General features: G+C 42.3%; 1 protein-coding gene across 2 annotated transcripts; it reads left to right on the top strand.

The window, feature by feature from the left end:
* The first annotated feature begins 1,405 nt into the window (after nt 1–1,405).
* Nucleotides 1,406–20,022, top strand: LOC118387573 (glutamine synthetase-like). Of its 2 annotated transcripts, none has more exons than XM_035776063.1 (7): nt 1,406–1,582; nt 5,860–6,043; nt 18,021–18,182; nt 18,356–18,502; nt 18,694–18,821; nt 18,928–19,127; nt 19,230–20,022. In XM_035776063.1, the coding sequence occupies exons 1-7, from the start codon at nt 1,571–1,573 to the stop codon at nt 19,537–19,539; spliced, it is 1,143 nt and encodes a 380-aa protein (XP_035631956.1). In that variant the 5' UTR covers nt 1,406–1,570; the 3' UTR covers nt 19,540–20,022. The 2 variants fall into 2 exon arrangements, with proteins under 2 accessions (XP_035631956.1, XP_035631958.1); XM_035776065.2 differs by lacking the exon at nt 1,406–1,582 and adding an exon at nt 2,627–2,725.
* The last annotated feature ends 795 nt before the right edge of the window (nt 20,023–20,817 follow it).

The raw sequence follows: 20,817 nt of genomic DNA, 5'->3' as shown, positions 1-20,817 counted from the left end.
TTTCCTAAGGACTAGAAGCGAGGCAGCCCTCTCTGTCGGCGACATTTTGTCACATATACTATGTTACGTCTAGTCAACAGTACAACATGAGGAAATGTCTGTGAAAGTGTGGAAAGGCTGAATATTACTTTATTTTCCACTGTTTGTGTATATACGTATCTGTTCATCTAGATTTTGTTAGTCATATTTGATCATGTTATTTGGTGTTTTGTATTCCAAATCAGATGTTTTTCCCCTTTAGTATCTGTTTTTCTGACCACACCTTAAAAATAATGCTAGAGTCTTTCAGATGCATCCAGGAATTTTAAGTGTCCTTTTTGTTTATACACTTCATTATTTTGCACTGAGCACAGGTGGCAGCTGAGGGGGAAACGGCTTATAATAATGGCCGGAACAGAGCAAATGGAATGTATTTGATACCATTCCACCTATTCCACTCCAATCATTACCATGAGCCCGTTTTTACCCACAAGCCAGTTTTTACCCCCAAGTTATAAGACTCCTGAACAGGTAACCAAATGGTTACCCAGACTATTTGCATTGTGTCCCACCACCCGCCAACCCCTCTTTTTACGCTTCTGCTACTCTCTATTTATCATATATGCATAGTCACTTCAACGATACCTACATGTACATACTACCTCAATAAGCCTGACTAACAGGTGTCTGTATATAGCCTTGCTACTCTTTTTTCAAATGTCTTTTTACTGTTGTTTTATTTCTTTACTTACCTACACACACACACCTTTTTTTCTGCACCATTGGTTAGAGCCTGTAAGTAAGCATTTCACTGTAAGGTCTACCGACACTGGTTGTATTCGGCGCACGTGACAAATAAACTTTGATTTGATCTGAATCTCCCCAATTAGGTGCCACCAGAGAAAATAAAGAAATGTTTGTCATGGCCATGTTCACACTAATGTACAGTAAAGACCACCATGTGTGTCTACTGTGGATGTGGCTTTAATCAAATATAACTGAAAAAACAACCACAATGAACCACACCAGGTTTGTGGGCTCATGGTAATGACTGGGGCGGAATCAGTGAAATGGCTTGCAAAACAGCATTCCTTTGTGTGAAACACATTGCATTTATTCGGCATCTTTTTCTTATAAAATAAGATGTTTGAATTTAGTGGCTTCATACTTACCTTTCAAAAGATGATTCCTGCAGTTTATGCTTACATAGTGTCTCTCCCAATCTCATTATGCCTGGAATATTATCTGAATATACACAAGAGACACCTGATATCTCCCTTCAGTAGATGTTGACTCTGTCAGCATACATGTGCTTCGGGCATTGTGCCTCATCAGCATGGAAACAGACTCCGAAATACCCACCCCTTCTGTCCTTTGGCCAGCCCCCAATGTCAGAACAGTAGTCAGTGTCATTAGAAAACTGGGTCCGTATTAGAAAAGCCAGCCTAGTGGAAAGTAGGTACGTTTAACAAGGAGCCATCCTTCTCCCTACTGGCCCGTGTTGTGTAATTGTGTGTTCCTGTGCACTGAGCTGCATACAAGGCCTGGATCAACAAACAGCCGTAGTCCTCTCTCAGCAGATGGCCTGCCTATGATGGCACAGGTGGGTGCTCATGTTTATTTCTCGTGGGAGGGAAGATTTTGGCTGCCTCAGTTGTACTGGTCCAATGTCAATGTTTGTCTAAATCTGGTTGTATGTTTTATAAGGGGTTTTCATGTTCATTTAGTGATTAATAATGTATAATCTCAAGAATTGAAACTGAATTTAAGAAATGTATGATAGTGTTTGCACATAGAAACACATTGTGGAATTTGAGTGGGTCAGTGCTTATGCATGTTTTAAGCCCTTTTTTGCACATATTCTGACACGGAACAGTATATTTACATCACAAGCAGTGATAGCAACTTTTACTTCACTACATTCCTAAAGAAAATAATGTACTTTTTACTCAGTACATTTTCCCTGACACCCAAATGTACTCGTTACATTTTGACAGGAAAATTGTCCAATTCACACACTTATCAAGATAACATCCCTGCTCATCCTTACTGCCTCTGATCTGGCGGACTCACTAAACATAAATGCTTTCTTTGTAAATGATGTCTGAGTGTTGGAGTGTGCCCCTGGCTAACCGTTAATTTTTAAAAAAACAAGAAAATTGTGCTGTTTTGCTTAATATAAGACATTTTAAGTGATTTATATTTTTACTTTTTTCGATACTTTAGTACATTTGAGCAATTCTATTTACTTTTGATGCTTACGTATATTTAAAACCAAATACTTTTAGACTTACTCAACTAGTATTTTTACAAAGTGACTTTCACTAGAGTCATTTTATGGTATCTTTACTTTTACTCAAGTATGGCAATTTAGTATTTTTTCCACCACTGATCACAAGACACTATATTTACATTACAAGGCTTACAAAATTGAATCATGGTTAAATAAACGAATCAAAGCCTGATGTAGATTAAAGAAACCTTTTTAGAGACAAGTTTAACAACATGTCATTATTTCTAGGAAAGACACTGAGCTTCAAAGAAGGTAAACTGGTTGATTGATAAGTCAGATGTCAGTGATGAGACTACGTCACAACAAGCTCATTTACATAACCTGTGAAAAACCCTAAACCGGTTTAACTGTCTCAGTCGACTTGGATGATCTAAGGCTGAGAGGAAAAGAGAGGAAGAGAGACCAGAGCACTGCTTCAGTATAATCAATTCTCCTTACTTCACACTTAAAACAGTAAGTAAAGATGTTTCTCTATAATAACTTTGGAAGTACAGATTATGTCATAGAAAGTGAAACTCCTACGACATACTGCAGTTAGTTTCACAATATATTAGTCCTAAATATTTCAAAAACTAAAAGCAATTGTATTTGGGACAAATCATTCACTAAACCTAAAACCTCAACTAAATCTTGTAATAAATAATGTTGAAATTGAGCAAGTTGAGGTGACTAAACTGCTTGTGAGTAACCCTGGATTGTAAACTGTCATGGTCAAAACATGTTGACAGTAGCTAAAATGGGGAGAAGTCTGTCCATAATAAAGCACTGTTCTGCCTTTTTAACAACACTATCAACAAGGCAGGTCCTACAGGCTCTAGTTTCGTCGCACCTGGACTACCTCTGAAAATTACAATTGGCTAACATTAATGATATGCATGTAAGTCGCTCATGGCTCAAAGTGGAGGAGAGATTGACTTCATCATTACTTGTTTTTGTAAGACATGCTTAATGCACCGAGGTGTCTGCATCAACTACTAGCACACAGCTTGGACACCCATTCATTACCCCACAAGACATGCCAGCAAAGGTCTCTTCACAATCCCCAAGTTCTGGAGTTTTGTTTTTGCATCTTTTACTTTCGGTTTTGTACAGCTTCAAACAGCTGAATGTACAATATTTTTGGTTATTGAAAATATATTTCACAGCGGTTAAAATGGTACAATGATTCAATATACAATGACTGCTTGTTTTGCCACATAAACTGAAATTAGGTGAATGAAGCATTTGTGTTTAGTGAGACTGCCAGATCAGAGGCAGTGGGGATGACCAGGGATGTACTCTTGATAAGTGTGTCAATTGGACCATTTTCCTGTCCTGCTAAGCCTTCTAAAAATACTTTTAGGTGTCAGAGAAAATGTATGGAGTGAAATGTACATTCTTTTCTTTATGAATGTAGTGAAGTAGAAGTAAACAAACATTGCAAACAGCAAGATGGATGCTTATAAAAAAACTTTGTCCATCTGTTTCAAACACACGATACCATCTTAACGGGATAGTTTACTCAGAATACAAACATGATTTTCCACCTACTGTGGCTATACTTGAAGGAGGTTTTGGGATATTAACATTTCCTTTCAACACTTAATAGCCATATTTTGTTACTGTTAGCATTCTCAGTAACACTTAACATGAAACTGTTCTTGTGCCTGTGTAATAGAACTGTAACTACTTTTGGAGCAACATTGTAGTAGCATGTCACATAATACTTTAGTAATTGTATTTTAAATACATAGGAATGAGCTGAGAGTTTAACTACTGTACACAAGAGGAATAGTGACGGTTCCTTATTCCACTTGTGTAATAACTCCATAAGAACTTGATGTTCAAGAAACAGAAACAATGACGCCTGGGGAAGGAACCAAAGGGAGTGGCACATATAGGGCAGGTAATTAAGGAGGTGATGGAGTCCAGGTGAGTGTCATAATGTGCTGATGCACGTAACGATGGTAACAGGTGTGTGCCATAACGAGCAGCCTGGTGACCTAGAGCCCGGAGAGGGAGCACACGTGATAGTACCCCCTCCCAGATGCACGGCACCAGTCGCAGGATGCCGACCAAGATGACAATCCCGGGGATCAGGAGCAGACCAGTCACCTCTGCTAAGGCGCAGGCACCTGTCGATTCAGCTGAGGCACGGGAGCATGGCGACCTAGAAGCCGGAGAGCATACGTGACAGTACCGCCTCCCCGGCGTGTTCGCCTCCAACCGCAGGACACCAACAACAAGGACGATCCCAAAGATCAGGTGCGGACCAGTCGTCTCTGCTAGGGCGCAGAATCCTGATGAACCAGCTGAGGTGTGAGAGCCTGATGAGACCTCCCTGGTTGCCTACGTCGAGGCACGGGAACCTTTTCACCCTGCTGAGGCATGGGAGCCTGTCGATCCCGCTGAGGCATGGGAGCCAATCGATCCCGCTGAGGCAGGGGAACCCTTCGAATCCGCCGAAGCATGGGAATCCGACAAACCGGCTGAGACCTCCCAGGTAGCTCTGGTTCTGACACCCCGAACCCGACATCACCTCCAAATCAAAAACAAAAAAACGCTCCCTGATGCTTCCCTTTGGCGAGGCGTCACTCTGTAATGTAGGCGTTGGGAGTCGGGTAGCAAGTTAAGGGAGTGAATCATTTAATAATAAATAAAAACAATACAAAACAAGAAACACGAACAACGCACAGACAAGAAACAGAAACAATGACGTCTGGGGAAGGAACCAAAGGAAGTGACAAACTCAGCAAAAAAAGAAACGTCCTCTCATTGTCAACTGCGTTTTCTTTTCTTCAGCAAACTTAACATTTGTAAATATTTGTATGAACCTAACAAGATTCAACAACTGAGACAAACTGAACAAGTTCCACAGACATGTGACTAACAGAAATGGAATAATGTGTCCCTGAACAAAGGGAGGGTCAAAATCAAAAAGTAACAATCAGTATCTGGTGTAGCCACCAGCTGCATTAAGTACTGCAGTGCATCTCCTCCTCATGGACTGCACCAGATTTTCCAGTTCTTGCTGTGAGACGTTACCCTACTCTTCCACCAAGGCACCTGCAAGTTCCTGGACATTTCTGGGGGGAATGGCCCTAGACCTCATCCTCCGATCTGACAGGTCCCAGACATGCTCAATGGGATTGAGATCCGGGCTCTTCGCTGGCCATGGCAGAACACGGACATTCCTGTCTTGAAGGAAATCACGCACAGAACGAGCAGTATGGCTGGTGGCATTGTCATGCTGGAGGGTCATGTCAGGATGAGCCTGCAGGAAGGGTACCACAAGAGGGAGGAGGATGTCTTCCCTGTAACGCACAGCGTTGAGATTGCCTGCAATGACAACAAGTCCAGTCCGATGATGCTGTGACACACCCCCCCCAGACCATGATGGACCCTCCACCTCCAAATCGATCCAGCTCCAGAGTACAGGCCTTGTGTAGTGCTCATTCCTTTGACGATAAACGCAAACCTGACCATCACCCCTGGTGAGACAAAACCGCGACTTGTCAGTGAAGAGCACTTTTTGCCAGTCCACTATATGTGTCACTATACCGCATGTGTTCTAAGTGTCTGTTTCTCTGTTTTCTTGACCCCCTCAGACTCTACACTTAGCCATGGCATCTGTGTCAGTCAGCTCTCGTCTAAACAAGGCCATCCATCAGCATTACATGTCCCTTCCACAGGGGGACCTGTGTCAGGTCACCTACATCTGGATCGATGGCTCCGGGGAGGGGCTGAGGAACAAGACTCGCACCCTGGACAGAGAGCCACAGGGAATAGAGGGTAACACATTGAATCAAATGTATTTGTCAAAATAATAACAAGAGGAATAAATACACAATGAGTATAGATAACTTGGCTATATAAATAGGGTAAGTACCAAGTCAATGTGCAGGGGTACAAGTTAATTGAGTTAGATATTTTCATTCATTTATCCCTTATTTTACCAGGTAAATTGACTGAGAAGACATTCTCATTTACAGCAACAACCTGGGGAATAGTTACAGGGGAGAGGAGGAATGAGCCAATTGTAAACTGGGGATGATTGGATGACTGTGATGGTATGAAGGCCAGATTGGAATTTAGCCAGGACACCAGGTTTAACACCCCTACTCTTACAATAAGTGCTATGGGATCTTTAGTGACCACAGAGAGTCTGGACACCTGTTTAACATCCGATCTGAAAGACAGCACCCTACACAGGGCAATGTCCCCAATCACTGCCCTGGGGATTTGGGATATTTTCTTTAGACCAGAGGAAAGCGGGCCTCCTACTGGCCCTCCAACACCACTTCCAGTAGCATCCGGACTCCCATCCAGGGATCAACCCTGCTTAGCTTTAGAAGAATGCCAGTAGTGGGATGTGGGGTGGTATGCTGCTGGCAATGTACGTATATAGGCAACAGGATAGAAGATAAACAGTAGCAACAGCGTACAGTATGGGACTAGTCAAAATATTGCAAAAAGCGTCAATGCAGATAGTCCGGGAAGCCATTGACCATTTTTAAAGCCTTCCTCTGACACAGCCTGGTATATACAGTACATGGCCAAAAGTAAATGGACACCTGCTCGTCGCACATCTCATTCCAAAATCATTGGCATTAATATGGAGTTGGTTCCCCTTTTACTTTTATAACAGTCTCCACTCTTCTGGGAAGGTTTTCCACTAGATGTTGGAACATTGCTGCAGGGACTTGCTTCCATTCAGCCATGATAGCATTAGTTAGGTCGGGCCCTGATGTTGGGCAAGTAGGCCAACCTCCTAGTCGGCGTTCCAATTCACCCCAAAGGTGTTCGGGTCAAGGCTCTGTGCAGGCCAGTCAAGTTCTTCCACACCAATCTCAGCAAACTATTTCTGTATGGACCTCTGTGCACGGGGGCATTGTTATGCTGAAACAGGAAATGACCTTCCCCAAACTGTTTCCACAAAGTTGGAAGCACAAAATCATCTAGAATATCATTGTATGCTGTAGCGTTAAGATTTCCCTTCACTGGAACTAGCCCGAACCATGATAAACAGCCCCAGACCATTATTCGTCCTCCACCAAACTTTACAGTTGGCAGAATGCATTCAGGCAGGTAGCGTTCTCCTGCAGCCGCCCAACCCAAATTTGTCCGTTGGACTGCCAGATGGTGAAGCGTGATTCATCACTCCAGAGAATGGGTTTCCACTGATCCAGAGTCCAATTGCGCATGCTGATCTTAGGCTTCTGTGTGGCTGCTCGGACATGGAAACCCATTTCATGAAGATCCCAACGAACAGTTCTTCTGATGACGTTGCTTCCAGAGGCAGTTTGGAACTCGGTAGTGAGTGTTGCAAACGAGGACAGGCAATTTTTACGTGTTATGTGCTTCAGCACTCAGCGGTCCCGTTCTGTGAGTTTGTGTGACCTACCACTTCACGGTTGAGCCGTTGTTGCTCCTAGACGTTTCCACTTCACAATAAGAGCACTTACAGTTGACTGGGGAAGCTCTAGCAGGGCAGAAATTTCACAAAATGACTTGATGGAAAGGTGGCATCCTATAAAGGTACACCATTGAAAATCAATGAGCTCTTCAGTAAGGCCATTCTACTGCCAATGTTTGTCTTTGTAGATTGCATGGCTGTGTGCTCAATTGTATACACCTGTCAGCAAATGGTGTGGCTGAAATAGCCGAATCCACTCATTTGAATATATAGTATAGGTCCTGGATGGCAGGGAGCTTGGCCCCTGTGATGTATTGGGCCTTACACACTACCCTCTGTAGCACCTTGAGGTCAGATGCCAAGCAATTGCTGTACCAAGCGGTGATGCAGCCATTCAAAATGCACTCAATGATACAGCTGTAGAACCTTTTGAGGATCTGAGGGCCCATGCCAAATCTTTTCAGCCTCTTGAGGGGGAAGAGGCTTTGTTGTGCGTTCTTCACAACTGTGTTGGTGTGTGTGGACAATCATAATTCCTTAGTGATGTGGACACCGAGCAACTTGAAGCTCATGACCCCCTCCACTACAGCCCTGTCGATGTGGATGGGGCATACTCGTCCCTTCATTGCTTGTAGTCCACGATCAGTTCCTTTGTCTTCATCACATTGAAGGAGAGAGAGGTTGTTGTCCTGGCACCACAATGCCAGATCACTGACCTCCTCTCTATAGGCTGTCTCCTCATCGTTGGTGATTAGGCCAACCACTGTTGTGTCATCAGCAAACTTAATGATGGTGTTGTAGTCATGCGCTGCCAGGCAGTCATGGGGGAACAGGGAGTACAGGAGGGGACTAAGCACGCACCCCTGAGGGGCCCCTGTGTTGAGTGTCAGTGTGGTGCCTGTGTTGTTGCCCCTCACCACTTGGGGTGGCCCATCAGGAAGTCCAAAATCCAGTTGTAGAGGAAGGTGTACAGTCCCAGGGTCCTGAGCCTAGTGATGAGCTTGGAGGTCGCAATGGTGTTGAACGCTGAGCTATAGTCATTGAACATCATTCTCACATAGGTGTTCCTCTTGTCCTGGTGGGAGAGGGCAGTGTGGAGTGCAATAGAGATTTCTGCATCCGTGGCTCTGTTGGGATGGTATGCAAATTGGAGTGGGTCCAGGGTTTCTGGGATGATGCTGTTGATGTAAGCCATGGCCAGCCTTTCAAAGCATTTCATGGCTACAGATGTGAGTGATACAGAGCAATAGTCATTTAGACAGGTTACCTTATCGTTCTTGGCCATAGGGACTATGGTGGTCTTCTTGAAACATGTAGGTGTTGCAGACTGGGTCAGGGAGAGGTTGAAAATGTCAGTGAAGACACTTGCCAGCTGGTCAGCGCATTCGCTGAGTACGCGTCCTGGTAATCTGTCTGGCACGTCCTTGTGAATGTTAACCTGTTTAAAGATCTCAAACCTCATTCACATTACAAATAAGCATGTTGCGCCAGCTATCATGCATTTCAATGGGGACGACCACAATGGAGTGAAAAAGCAACTCCCCTCCTTGCGGTTGAAGGCTGCATACTTTGACTTTCTTCAAACTTTGCGTCGTCTTCCGTTCAGCCAGAGTCCATCAAAGAACACGAAGTTACCAAACAGAAGTAGATGAAAATATTCCGTTTTCAGTGATGGCTTTATGGAATAGCTAGCAATTACCCATTCTTCCTGTCTGTTAAGTCAACTATATTATATGAATGTTGCCTACCGTTTAAGTTTATTGTGATGGTAATGACATTTGTTTTTTTATGATAATTATTAGGTAGAGGTCGCTAGCTACAATGGTATCTTCAACCTTGCATAGCTTTCAGCTGCAAGCTAGCTTGACATGCTATAAAGAAACAAGTTGAGGAAAAAGTTGCTTAACAAAACATGTTTTATTATCACCTGAGACAATATATTTATACTGTCTTGAATGAAAAGGTCATATTTTGCAATGTCAGAAAATAAATGTGATCTGTGACGAGGCAGGTTCTTCTACATCTTGCAATACAAACACTACACTGTCCATTCAGTAGTGGGACAAGACTCTGTGAAGATGACTTATGGCATAACGAAATACGTCACAATGTAAACTGGGGCATTACTCACATCGGTTACGGCGAGTGAGATTACACAGTCGTCCGGAACTGCTGGTGCTCTCATGCATGGTTCAGAGTTGCTTGCCTCAAAGCTTCAAGATTAATGTCCAGCTCTAGCCTTTAGCTCAGTGCAGATATCGATGGCTTCTGGTTGAGATATGTACGGTGCCTTGCAAAAGTATTCATCTCCCTCCGTTTTTCCTATTTTGTTGCATTACAACCTGTTATTTAAACTGATTTTGATTTAGATTTCATGTAATTGACATACAGAAAAATCATCCAAATTGGTGAAGTGAAATTACAAAAATAACTTGTTTAAAAAAATGACAAAAAAAGGAAAGCGGAAAAGTGGTGCGTGCATATTTATTCACCCTTTTGTTATGAAGCCCCTAAATAAGATCTGGCACAACCAATTACCTTCAGAAGTCACATAATTAGTTAAATAAAGTCCACCTGTGTGCAAAATAAGTGTCACATGTTCTGTCACATGATATCAGTATATATACACCTGTTCTGAAAGGCCCCAGAGTCTGCAACACCACCAAGCAAGCGGCACCACCAAGCAAGCGGCACCATGAAGACCAAGGAGCTCTCCAAACAGGTCAGGGACAAAGTTGTGGAGAAGTACTTTTAAAGTTAATATCTCGTATCTTACTCCGCTATATTAGGCTTCCCTGCAATTTCTAGAATATATTTCAGTATAGTTTTTTTAATTGGTTGGGTTATCCTGTTCGCATAGAATTACCGTCTATTTCACAAAGACACAACCCAGTTAATATCCTCACTGTCTATCAACCAGTTTTCATGAGGACTTTATTTAGGTATGTCTTTTGAATTTCATCTATGGCTAATACTACATTAATTAAACATTTAAGTTATCCTATTTGTACAAAATTCCTGTCCTATCTCACAACACCTATTCAAATCCGGCTTTAACAAACCTTGCAGGCCGTCACAAAGGTGACCAGATCTATTAAGCTAGTTTTATTTCATGGTAGTGCACATGTACCTCAGGTCATTGCGGACCTGCACAATTAGTTAACTATCGACGTACACAAAAGTGACGCTTGGTGATATCTTAAATTATTCCCCCAAATTCGTGAATAAAGATTACTGACCTTGTCTTGAAGACTGGGAAAAGCAATGTAGGTTGGATCTCGTCACCAACTCTGTCGTGTACCAGTTCACCACTGGCCTGAAATAAACCCTCAATTCAGAGGTCAGGTCTTACGGATCCTGGATCCGCCCGTGCATGGTTTTCAGCAGTTCCTTGGGACGACAGAGGCAGGTATTGAGATCCGGCTCGAAGGAACAATTGATAAGAGAATGATGTTCTCCAGGTACATAACCCAATTTAATTATATTACTCTCAGTCTGCAAACCAGAATGTGTAAGGTCCTGGTCGAATGAAACAGACGGAGGCCCAGCTAAAATAGTCAAAAAGGTTTATTTACGGGAACATTCTAAAGTCAAGAATACAAAACAATTCATTATATACTGACTTCTCGTGCACACATACACACAAAGACGCACACACATACAGACACACACAATGTCCTGCTACGCACACACTGTCTGTCTCTCTACCCAGCCGACAGAGATCAGTGACCTTGTCCTTGAGACGTACTTCCTGTACTCTCCCAAACCTCTAGTCAGGTCGGCACCAAGCTCAGACAGTCTGTGTTTAAAATACCATAAAGACATATTGCTTTACCCTAATTCTGGCGAGAACTACACATTTATTGATGATGATTTTATACATTCTAATCAATTCCATACAATTATATGTTTCAGGGGGGAATATTCTAATCATTCAATTAACAGATAATTCTCAACTAACAGTTATGAAAAAATATCAGAAACTTTGAACATCCCACGGAGCACCATTGAATCCATTATTAAAAAAGGGAAAGAACCTGGCACCAAAATAAACCTGCCAAGAGAGGGCCACCCACCAAAACTCATGGACCAGGCAAGGAGGGCATTAATCAGAGAAGCAACAAAGAGACCAAAGATAACCCTGGAGGAGCTGCAAAGCTCCACAGCGGAGATTGGAGTATCTGTCCATAGGACCACTTTAAGCCGTACACTCCACAAAGCTGGGCTTTACAGAAGAGTGGCCAGAAAAAAAAGCCATTGCTTAATGAAAACAATATACACCTTTGGTGTTCACCCAAAGGCATGTGGGAGACTCCCCAAACATATCGAACAGGTACTCTGGTCAGATGAGAGCTTTTCGGCCATCAAGGAAAACACTATGTCTGTAGAAAAACCAACATCTCTCATCACCCCGAGAACATAATCCCCACAGTGAAGAATGGTGGTGACCACATCATGCTGTGGTGATGTTTTTCATCAGCAGGGACTGGGAAACTGGTCAGAATTGAAGGAATTTGCTAAATACAGGGAGATTCTTGATGGAAACCTGTTTCAGTCTTACAGAGATTTGATACTGGGATGGATGTTCACCTTCTAGCAGGACAATTACCCTAAGCATACTGCTAAAGCAACACTCGAGTGGTTTAAGGGGAAACATTTAAATGTCTTGGAATGGCCTAGTCAACACCCAGAACTCAATCCAATTGAGAATCTGTGGTATGACTTAAAGATTGCTGTACACCAGTGGAACTCATCCAACTTGAAGGAGCTGGAGCAATTTTGCCTTTAAGAATGGGCAAAAATCCCAGTGGCTAGTTGTGCCAAGCTTATAGAGACATACCCCAAGAGGCTTGCAGCTATAATTGCTGAAAAGGTGCCTCTACAAAGTATTGACTTTGGGGGTGAATAGTTATGCATGCTCAAGTTCAGTTTCTTTGTCTTATTTCTTGCTTGTTTCACAATAAAAAATATTTTGCATCTTCAAAGTGGTAGGCATGTTGTGTAAATCAAATTAAACAAACCCTCCAAAAATCAATTTTAATTCCAGGTTGTAAGGCAACAAAATAGGAAAAATGCCAAGGGGGTGAATACTTTCGCATGCCACAATGTACATTTCTGTGAGATGGGCCAAGTGTTTTGTGCTTCACTGTGGTCTGGTCTATCAACGGGACCTGAGGAACTGTAATACCCTATATTTCTCGAAGTCATGGCTGACAAGAAATTGGATAATATACATGTAGCTGGTTTTTCTAAGCATCATCAAGACCAAACGGCAGCTGCAGGTAAGGTTAATAAAGGGGGGTTGTGTGTCTCTTTGTTAACAACAGCTAATGCGCAATCTCTAATGTTAAAGACGTCTTGAGGTTTTGCTCGCCTGAGTTAGAATACCTCATGATAAGCTGCAGACAATACTATTTACCAAGAGTTTTCATCTATATTTTTCATAGTTGTCTAACCACTACAAACCAATGCTGGCACTAAGAGCACACTCAACAAGCTGTATCGGGCCATTAGCAAACTAGAAATGCACATCCAGAGGCAGCACTGCCAGTGATTTTAATGCAGAGAAACTGACAACAAAGAACCATTACTCATTTTAAGCCCAAAGGTAAATTATGTCCTATGGTTTACAACTCCTCGCTTAATACCTATTCTAGGTTAGTCGAACAAGAAGCCATATCCGTATATTCGAGAAAAACAAACCATATTCAGAAGAACCTCACTAGGACAGAAGAACAGGCACTCAATGAACTAATGAAAGACTCATCTTTGCTGCTGCTACTCTCTGTTTGTCATATACCTATAGTCACTTTAACTATACATTCATGTACATACTACCTCAATTGGGCCGACCAACCAGTGCTCCCACACATTGGCTAACCGGGCTATCTGCATTGTGTCCACTTTGATTTGGGGGCTGTGGTCGTTTTAGACTATGAAAAATACAGAGAAGAGATTCAATTCAGTAATTAACGTTTCTATAGAACTGATCCCACACTGGTGCTCCAAAGGGATATTAACTCAAATCTGGAGCATGCCACGTTAAACAACCTTATCTCACAGCCTGAATATGACTACCTTTGCTGCATATGTGCCATACATGCCTGTACATTTAGCTTGAATTACATAAAACACAACAAGGCAATTATCCAAGCAGCCCAGTGGTCGCAGGAATAGTGCAAACATTGCCATCAGCTACAGATTTTACAAACAAGATCTCACCAATAACGGGATTAACAGAAGACTGTATTTATCTCACATTAGATGTCGAGTCTGCACACCAGCATTCCCCACAGGAGGGGATGGCAGCTCTAGCTCACAACTAGTCAATTGTCAAAAATGTCTGTAAAAAAACAACGATAAAGCCTTGTGTTCCTTTTTTTTATTTGTCTAGGGCTGTTGATGGTAGGTGCAGCCAATTCAGCTGCCCTGCGCGCCGGGTAGGCAAACTGTTGCCATTTCATGTGTCTGAAGGTACAAACTCTTGCTTCCGGTGGGCCTGGAGAGGAAATCAAGTGCACTACCACACCGCTGGCCAGTCAGATTACTTAAATGACCGAGTCTGCAGTAATGTAGCAGGCATAAAAGAAAGCTACAGCAAAATTTATACTGTGAGATTTCAAAACGTTTAAAACAATGACTAGGGGGAGACTGTCAACGAATACAGCAAAGAGCTGCTGTTTTTATGAGTGAGTTAATGTTTAAATTCTTACTCAGCACTGTCAACACTTTGTATTCAACACTTTTATAAGCCATTAAATACTCGTTCTTCCTATTTCCACTCAGCGCTGCAACAAGCAGTGCAGCAGTAATGAATGAGTAGGAAAGTATCTATAGGCGTTGTTGTTATTATTACCGGTTTGGGTATTTTTTTAATATCAAGGAATATTTCACTTTCTCTGTTCATAGGAGTAACAACATGGTTTTTTTGCACGAGGCAGAAATAATCCGGTGAGACTCGAGTTTCGCAATCAACTGGAAGACGGTGTCCCTTTTTAAAAAATCAGTGCCTGCATCTGAGACTGACGATCAGATGCAGACACCATCAGCCCAGTAAAATAAAAAGCAAATTATGTAAATGTATGCTCACTCAGCTGTGCCTCACAAGTAATACAACAATGGATCAATTACCGGTGTGATCATATAGCCTACCTCAAATGTCCCGAACAATTCATTGGCAGGTAAATTCAAGCAAAGCCAGTATGCGTGATAATGTATTGGGCCTATAGTTTACGGCACAAACATCATTGCTACAGTACTGTTTTTAATTGGTTAATGTTGCATAGGCTTACATTTTTTAAATCATGTTAATAAAAAAAATCAGCGCGGTAGATCTCGGCATACATTTTGACTCAAAGTGATCTTGACTCAGAAAAGGTTGGTGACCACTGCTCCAGAGCTAAAGAACACTCAGTAATGTTCACCACCACATATACTTTGAGCTCCCGCAAAGTGGGCGACCTGTCAAGAAACACTGGCATGATTAATCCTCGGACCCAGTTTTGTCTGCTAAGAACTCACCATTTATTGTATCTAGGAGAGGTCGAAATTTACGTGACAAGTTGGTCTATGCCAACTGCCAGCCACAAAAGAAAATGAGCCAGGCTCTTTTACGCCCTCTTCGGAATGGTAGCTATAAATGCAGAGGCAGCACAGTGCAACAATGTGGTGATGTGTGAATATTTTTGCCACCCACATGCAGGAAAACGGTTCCAAATAAATGACATTATTACGTGCTCCTCCACCCATGTTATCTACATGATTAAATGTCCATGTGGGTTGTGTTAAATAGGAACAACCTGTCATTCTCACAGAGAATTAGTGAACATAAATTAAATCAGGAGAAACGACGGGGATTATTATCCTGTTGCAGTACATTTTAATGACCAAAAACATGACATTTCTACATTTAGATTTTATGGTATAGAGAAAGTCAAGATATCAGACAGAGGGGATATAAATAATACTCTGAGCAATACACCCTCTAGACATTATTCCCAAAATGTCTTAATGATGAAATTTCCATGAATGTTATGTCATAAATGTGAACATGAACTAATGCCTTGTAGTTAAAACCATTTCAGCCTACTCAGACGTTTTTACTTGATAGGTACTTGATAGGTTGATGTCCTCATTTTGGTTTTACAGACATGTTTAATATGTTTTATGGCAATACTTTATTAGAATATTTCTGAAATGCACATTGTTATATTTGGTAACATATTCGATGCACTGAACACTCACAAAAGCTCTGACGAAGGCCTTCAGGCCTATGAGTAAAGCTTAATAAAGAACAGTGATACTAGCAAGAGCAGTGCGGGTTTCTGTTATTCAATGCTATTCAATTGTTACCATGCACCTTCAACAAAGATAGCTCAGATGTGCCTTTTGAATGCAGGGAAACTGAAATCCGTCTTACCCCATTTTTACCAGCATGTCACCTGTGCACAGAAACACATACCAAGCACACCCTCTCACTCCATTTGGCAAATCTGACCATAACTTTATCCTCCTGATTCCTTCTTACAAACATAGACAACGTCGTCCCCACAGTGACCATATATGTACAGTGGCATGCAAAAGTATTCACCCCCTTGGCATTTTTCCTATTTTGTTGCCTTACAACCTGGAATAAAAATATATGTTTGGGGGGTTTGAATCATTTGATTTACACAACATGCCTACCACTTTGAAAATGCAAAAGAACTAACTTTTGTGAAACAAGCAAGAAATAAGAACAGCACACTCAAAACAGAACTTGAGTGTGCATAACTATTCCCCCCCCCCAAAAAAAGTCAATACTTTGTAGAGCCACCTTTTGCAGCAATTACAGTTGCAAGTATCTTGGGGTATGTCTCTATAAGCTTGGCATATCTAGCCACTGGGACTTTTCCCCATTCTTAAAGGCAAAACTGCTCCAGCTCCTTCAAGTTGGATGGAGTTCCACTGGTGTACAGCAATCGTTAAGTCATACCACAGATTCACAATTGGATTGACTTCTGGGCTTTGACAAGGCCATTCCAAGACATTTAAATGTTTCCCCTTAAACCACTCAAGTGTGTGGCTTCAGCAGAATGCTTAGGGTCATTGTCCTACTGGAAGGTGAACCTCCGTCCTAGTCTCATATCTCTGGTAGACTAAAACCGTTTTCCCTCAAGAATATCCCTATATTTAGCCCAATCCATCATTCCTTCAATTGACCAGTTTCCCCATCTCTGCCTATAAAAAACATCCCCACAGCATGATGCTGCCACCACCATGCTTCACTGTGGGGATGGTGTTCTCGGGGTGATGAAAGGTGTTGGGTTTGCACCAGACATAGCATTTTCCTTGATAGCCAAAAAGCTCAATTTTAGTCTCAATGGGCCAGAGTGTTTGGGGAGTCTCCCACATGCCTTTTGGCGAACACCAAACGTGTTTGCTAATTTTTCCTTTTAGCAATGGCTTTTTTTTCTGGACACTCTTCCATAAAGCCCAGCTCTGTGGAGTGTACGGCTTAAAGTGGTCCTTGCCATGTCTGTAAGTTTTGGTGGGCGGCCCTCTTTTGGCAGGTTTGTTGTGGTGCCATGTTTTTTCCATTTTTTTAATAATGGATTTAATGGTGCTCTGTGGGATGTTCAAAGTTTCTGATATTTTTTTATAACCCTGACCTGTTTGTCCCTGACCTGTTTGGAGAGCTCCTTGGTCTTCATGATGCTGTTTGATTGGTGGTGCCTCTTTCTTAGTGGTGTTGCAGATTCTGGGGCCTTTCAGAACAGGTGTATATATATATATACTGAGATCATGTGACACTTAGATTGCACACATGTGGACTTTATTTAACTAATTATGTGACTTCTGAAGGTAATTGGTTGCACCAGATCTTATTTAGGGGCTTCATAGCAAAGGGGGTGAATACATATGCACCCACCCCTTTTCTGTTTTTTTTCCCCCAAAAAAACTTTTTCAAAATATTTTTCTTTTTCATTTCACTCCACCAATTTGGACGATGTCCACTACATGAAATCCAAATAAAAAAACTATTTAAATAACAGGTTGTAATGCAACAAAATAGGAAAAACACCAAGGGGGATGAATACTTTTGCAAGGCACTGTATATCTAGGACATTGCATTATATTCCATGATGTTAATTTTTCATTTTTCCTTTATTTAACCAGGCAAGTCAGTTAAGAACATATTCTTATTTTCAATGACGGCCTGGGAACAGTGGGTTAACTGCCTGTTCAGGGGTAGAACGACAGATTTGTACCTTGTCAGCTCGGGGGTTTGAACTCGCAACCTTCCGGTTACTAGTCCAACGCTCTAACCACTAGGCTACGCTGCCGCCCCAATGTTGGTATTGCTATTGACAGATATTCCAGAGTGGAACTTTGATGGCTCCAGCACCTACCAGGCCGAGGGATCCAACAGTGACATGTTCCTGATCCCAGTGGCGATGTTTAGGGACCCTTTTACACTGGAATCCAACAAACTGGTTTTGTGTGAGGTCCTGAAGTACAACCGCTTGCCTGCAGGTAATTGTAAACATAACAAGAGATACTTTTCTTACTTCAGTTGACAGACACGGAGACCAAATGGTTTTGGTCTATGATCGAAGCTGCTGTCTATCTAATTGACTGCTTTGACTGTCTCATATTCCTATCAGTCAAACTAACCCTGCAATATACACCTTTTCCCTCGTGTACAGAGAGTAACCTGCGGTCAGGTTGTAAGAAAATGATGGAGGAAGTGAAGCACTATATCCCCTGGTTTGGAATGGAGCAGGAGTATACTCTCCTGGGCATGGATGGTCGCCCCTATGGCTGGCCCCAAAATGGATTCCCAGGACCCCAAGGTGACTGACCCTACTATATTTTACCATGTGTCCTTTCATAATGTAAATGGTCTTAAGCAATTGGAAAATCACTATATATATGAAATATATCTTTGTATTTCTAGAAGTCCTACTATAAGTCCTAATGTTATCAAATAGGCCTTTGATTTTGATCTCATCTAACTCTCTCTTTTTCTATTTCTCTCTCTCAGGTCCATACTACTGTGGGGTTGGTGCAGACAACGCCTATGGAAGGGACATTATGGAGTGTCACTACAAGGCATGTCTCTATTCTGGAGTCAAAATCTGTGGCACCAATGCTGAGGTCATGCCATCTCAGGTAAACATTTAACTTTTGCTACAATGCTGTATGCCAAGTCTTTCAGGAAGGTTCTACAGATTGCTATATAATATTTCCTAACTCTCCTTTTATCTCCCTCTCTCAGTTTGAATTCCAGGTGGGTCTGTGTGAGGGGATAGAGATGGGAGACCACCTATGGATGGCACGTTTCCTGCTGCACCGTGTGTGTGAGGACTTTGGAGTTGTAGCCACTCTGGACCCCAAACCAATGAAGGGGAACTGGAACGGGGCGGGCTGCCATACCAACGTTAGCACAAAGGAGATGCGGGAAGAAGGGGGGCTGCAGTGAGTATGACTGCAAAAACATTATTGCACTGTAAGTAAGTTTCTGAGGCTGTGTAACTACATAATTTAGTCCAACACCTAAACTCTCCCCTCTTCTAACAGACATATTGAGCAGGCCATTGAGAAGCTGAGCAAGCGCCATTCCCAGCACATATGTGTGTACGACCCTCACGGAGGCCAGGACAACATCAGACGCCTCACAGGCTTACATGAAACCTCCAGCATCCATGACTTCTGTTTTGGTGTGGCCAACCGCGGGGCCAGCATCCGGATCCCACGCCAGGTGGCCCAGGAGGGGAAGGGATACTTTGAAGACCGCCGGCCCTCCGCCAACTGTGACCCGTATGCCGTGACGGGTGCCATCGCAAGAACCTGCCTGCTCGGGATGGAGGAGGAAGAGGAGAGTACATGAGAGAGTGACCAGACTCATAGACACATATAATCCTGTGTTTGGTGGAAACTGTCCCTTAGATTTGCCATGATTGTGCGATAGAACTATATTGTAACCAAATAAATCTATACTTAAGACTACTGGTTGGGGGCCTCCTGAGTGGCACAGCGGACTAAGGCTCTGCATCGCAGTGCTAGAGGCATCACTACAGCTCCGGGTACGATCCCAGGCTGTATCACAACCGGCCGTGATCAGGACTCCCATAGAGCGGCGCACAATTGCCCCAGCATTGTTAGGCTGGGGGGGGGGGCTTTACTTGGCACATTGCTTTATATTGAATACTTGTCGTTGGATGCTTTAAAGAGTCATTACTTGAATGCAGGTTGAAGGTTAATTATATTTTTCAGTCTTTGGTAATTACAGCTGGTCCAATTGGCATATTATTCAGTTTGTTTAATGTTTATTGTTTGAAGTTGAGATTGAATAAAATGAAGCTGAATTGAATTACAAGCCGCATGTTCTTTAAAATCACTACTAGATGGAATCATGATGCAAGTTTTAATTGTCACCCTTCATACTGGACATGAATGACAATGGCATGAGTATTTCCCACGAGCTAAACAACCTTTGACTGTAAATTATTTGAATATATTGACAACACATGACAACCAGTCAAATAAGACAGCAAATGCATTGAATTAAGTTAGCTAATTCATTACCAACAATTCAGCAAGAGGAGGCCTGCTCACTGTCATCTGCCATGTCTCTCCACACTTTCCTTCTGTCCTATGTTGACACCCTGGCTCAACCTTAGCACCCTAACCTTAACTGTATTTTCATGTTCACTCCATTGCTCAGCCTTAACCCTAGCTTCATGTCCACACACCCTGGCACAACCTAACCCCAGCTTCATGTCTACACCCTGTTTCAACCCTTACCATAGACATAACCCCAACTCTAACCCTGCTGTCTATATATTAGTGTTAAACACTATGTCTGTGCTGAATAACATAGCTGAATCTGGGACCAATTTAACAACCGTCATCATGCAGACCATGACGTAAAAAGAAAAACTACGTAATTATAAAACCAGGATGTATAAAGAAAAACTGCCTTATTATGAGACCATGATGTAAAAACGAAAACTGAACTGACTTCCGTAAAAATGATATTTGATGGAAAACATTCTACTGCAGTTTTGTTACTGCAGTAAAAAGTGCAGTTATTATATTGCTGTAGTATTGCAGTCAAACTGCAATAAACAGTTATGTCACACTCTGATCTGTTTCACTTGTGCTT

This window comes from Oncorhynchus keta, chromosome 9 (assembly GCF_023373465.1).
Source record: "Oncorhynchus keta strain PuntledgeMale-10-30-2019 chromosome 9, Oket_V2, whole genome shotgun sequence".
Classification (NCBI taxonomy): domain Eukaryota; kingdom Metazoa; phylum Chordata; class Actinopteri; order Salmoniformes; family Salmonidae; genus Oncorhynchus; species Oncorhynchus keta.
This window is presented reverse-complemented; position numbering and strand designations above follow the sequence as displayed.

Excerpts from the sequence above, each read along its gene's own strand:
- LOC118387573 (XM_035776063.1), top strand. Across the intron at positions 6,044-18,020 it reads AGAGCCACAGGGAATAGAGG|ATATTCCAGAGTGGAACTTT; the intron begins GTAACACATTGA and ends TGCTATTGACAG. Across the intron at positions 18,822-18,927 it reads CTGAGGTCATGCCATCTCAG|TTTGAATTCCAGGTGGGTCT; the intron begins GTAAACATTTAA and ends TCCCTCTCTCAG.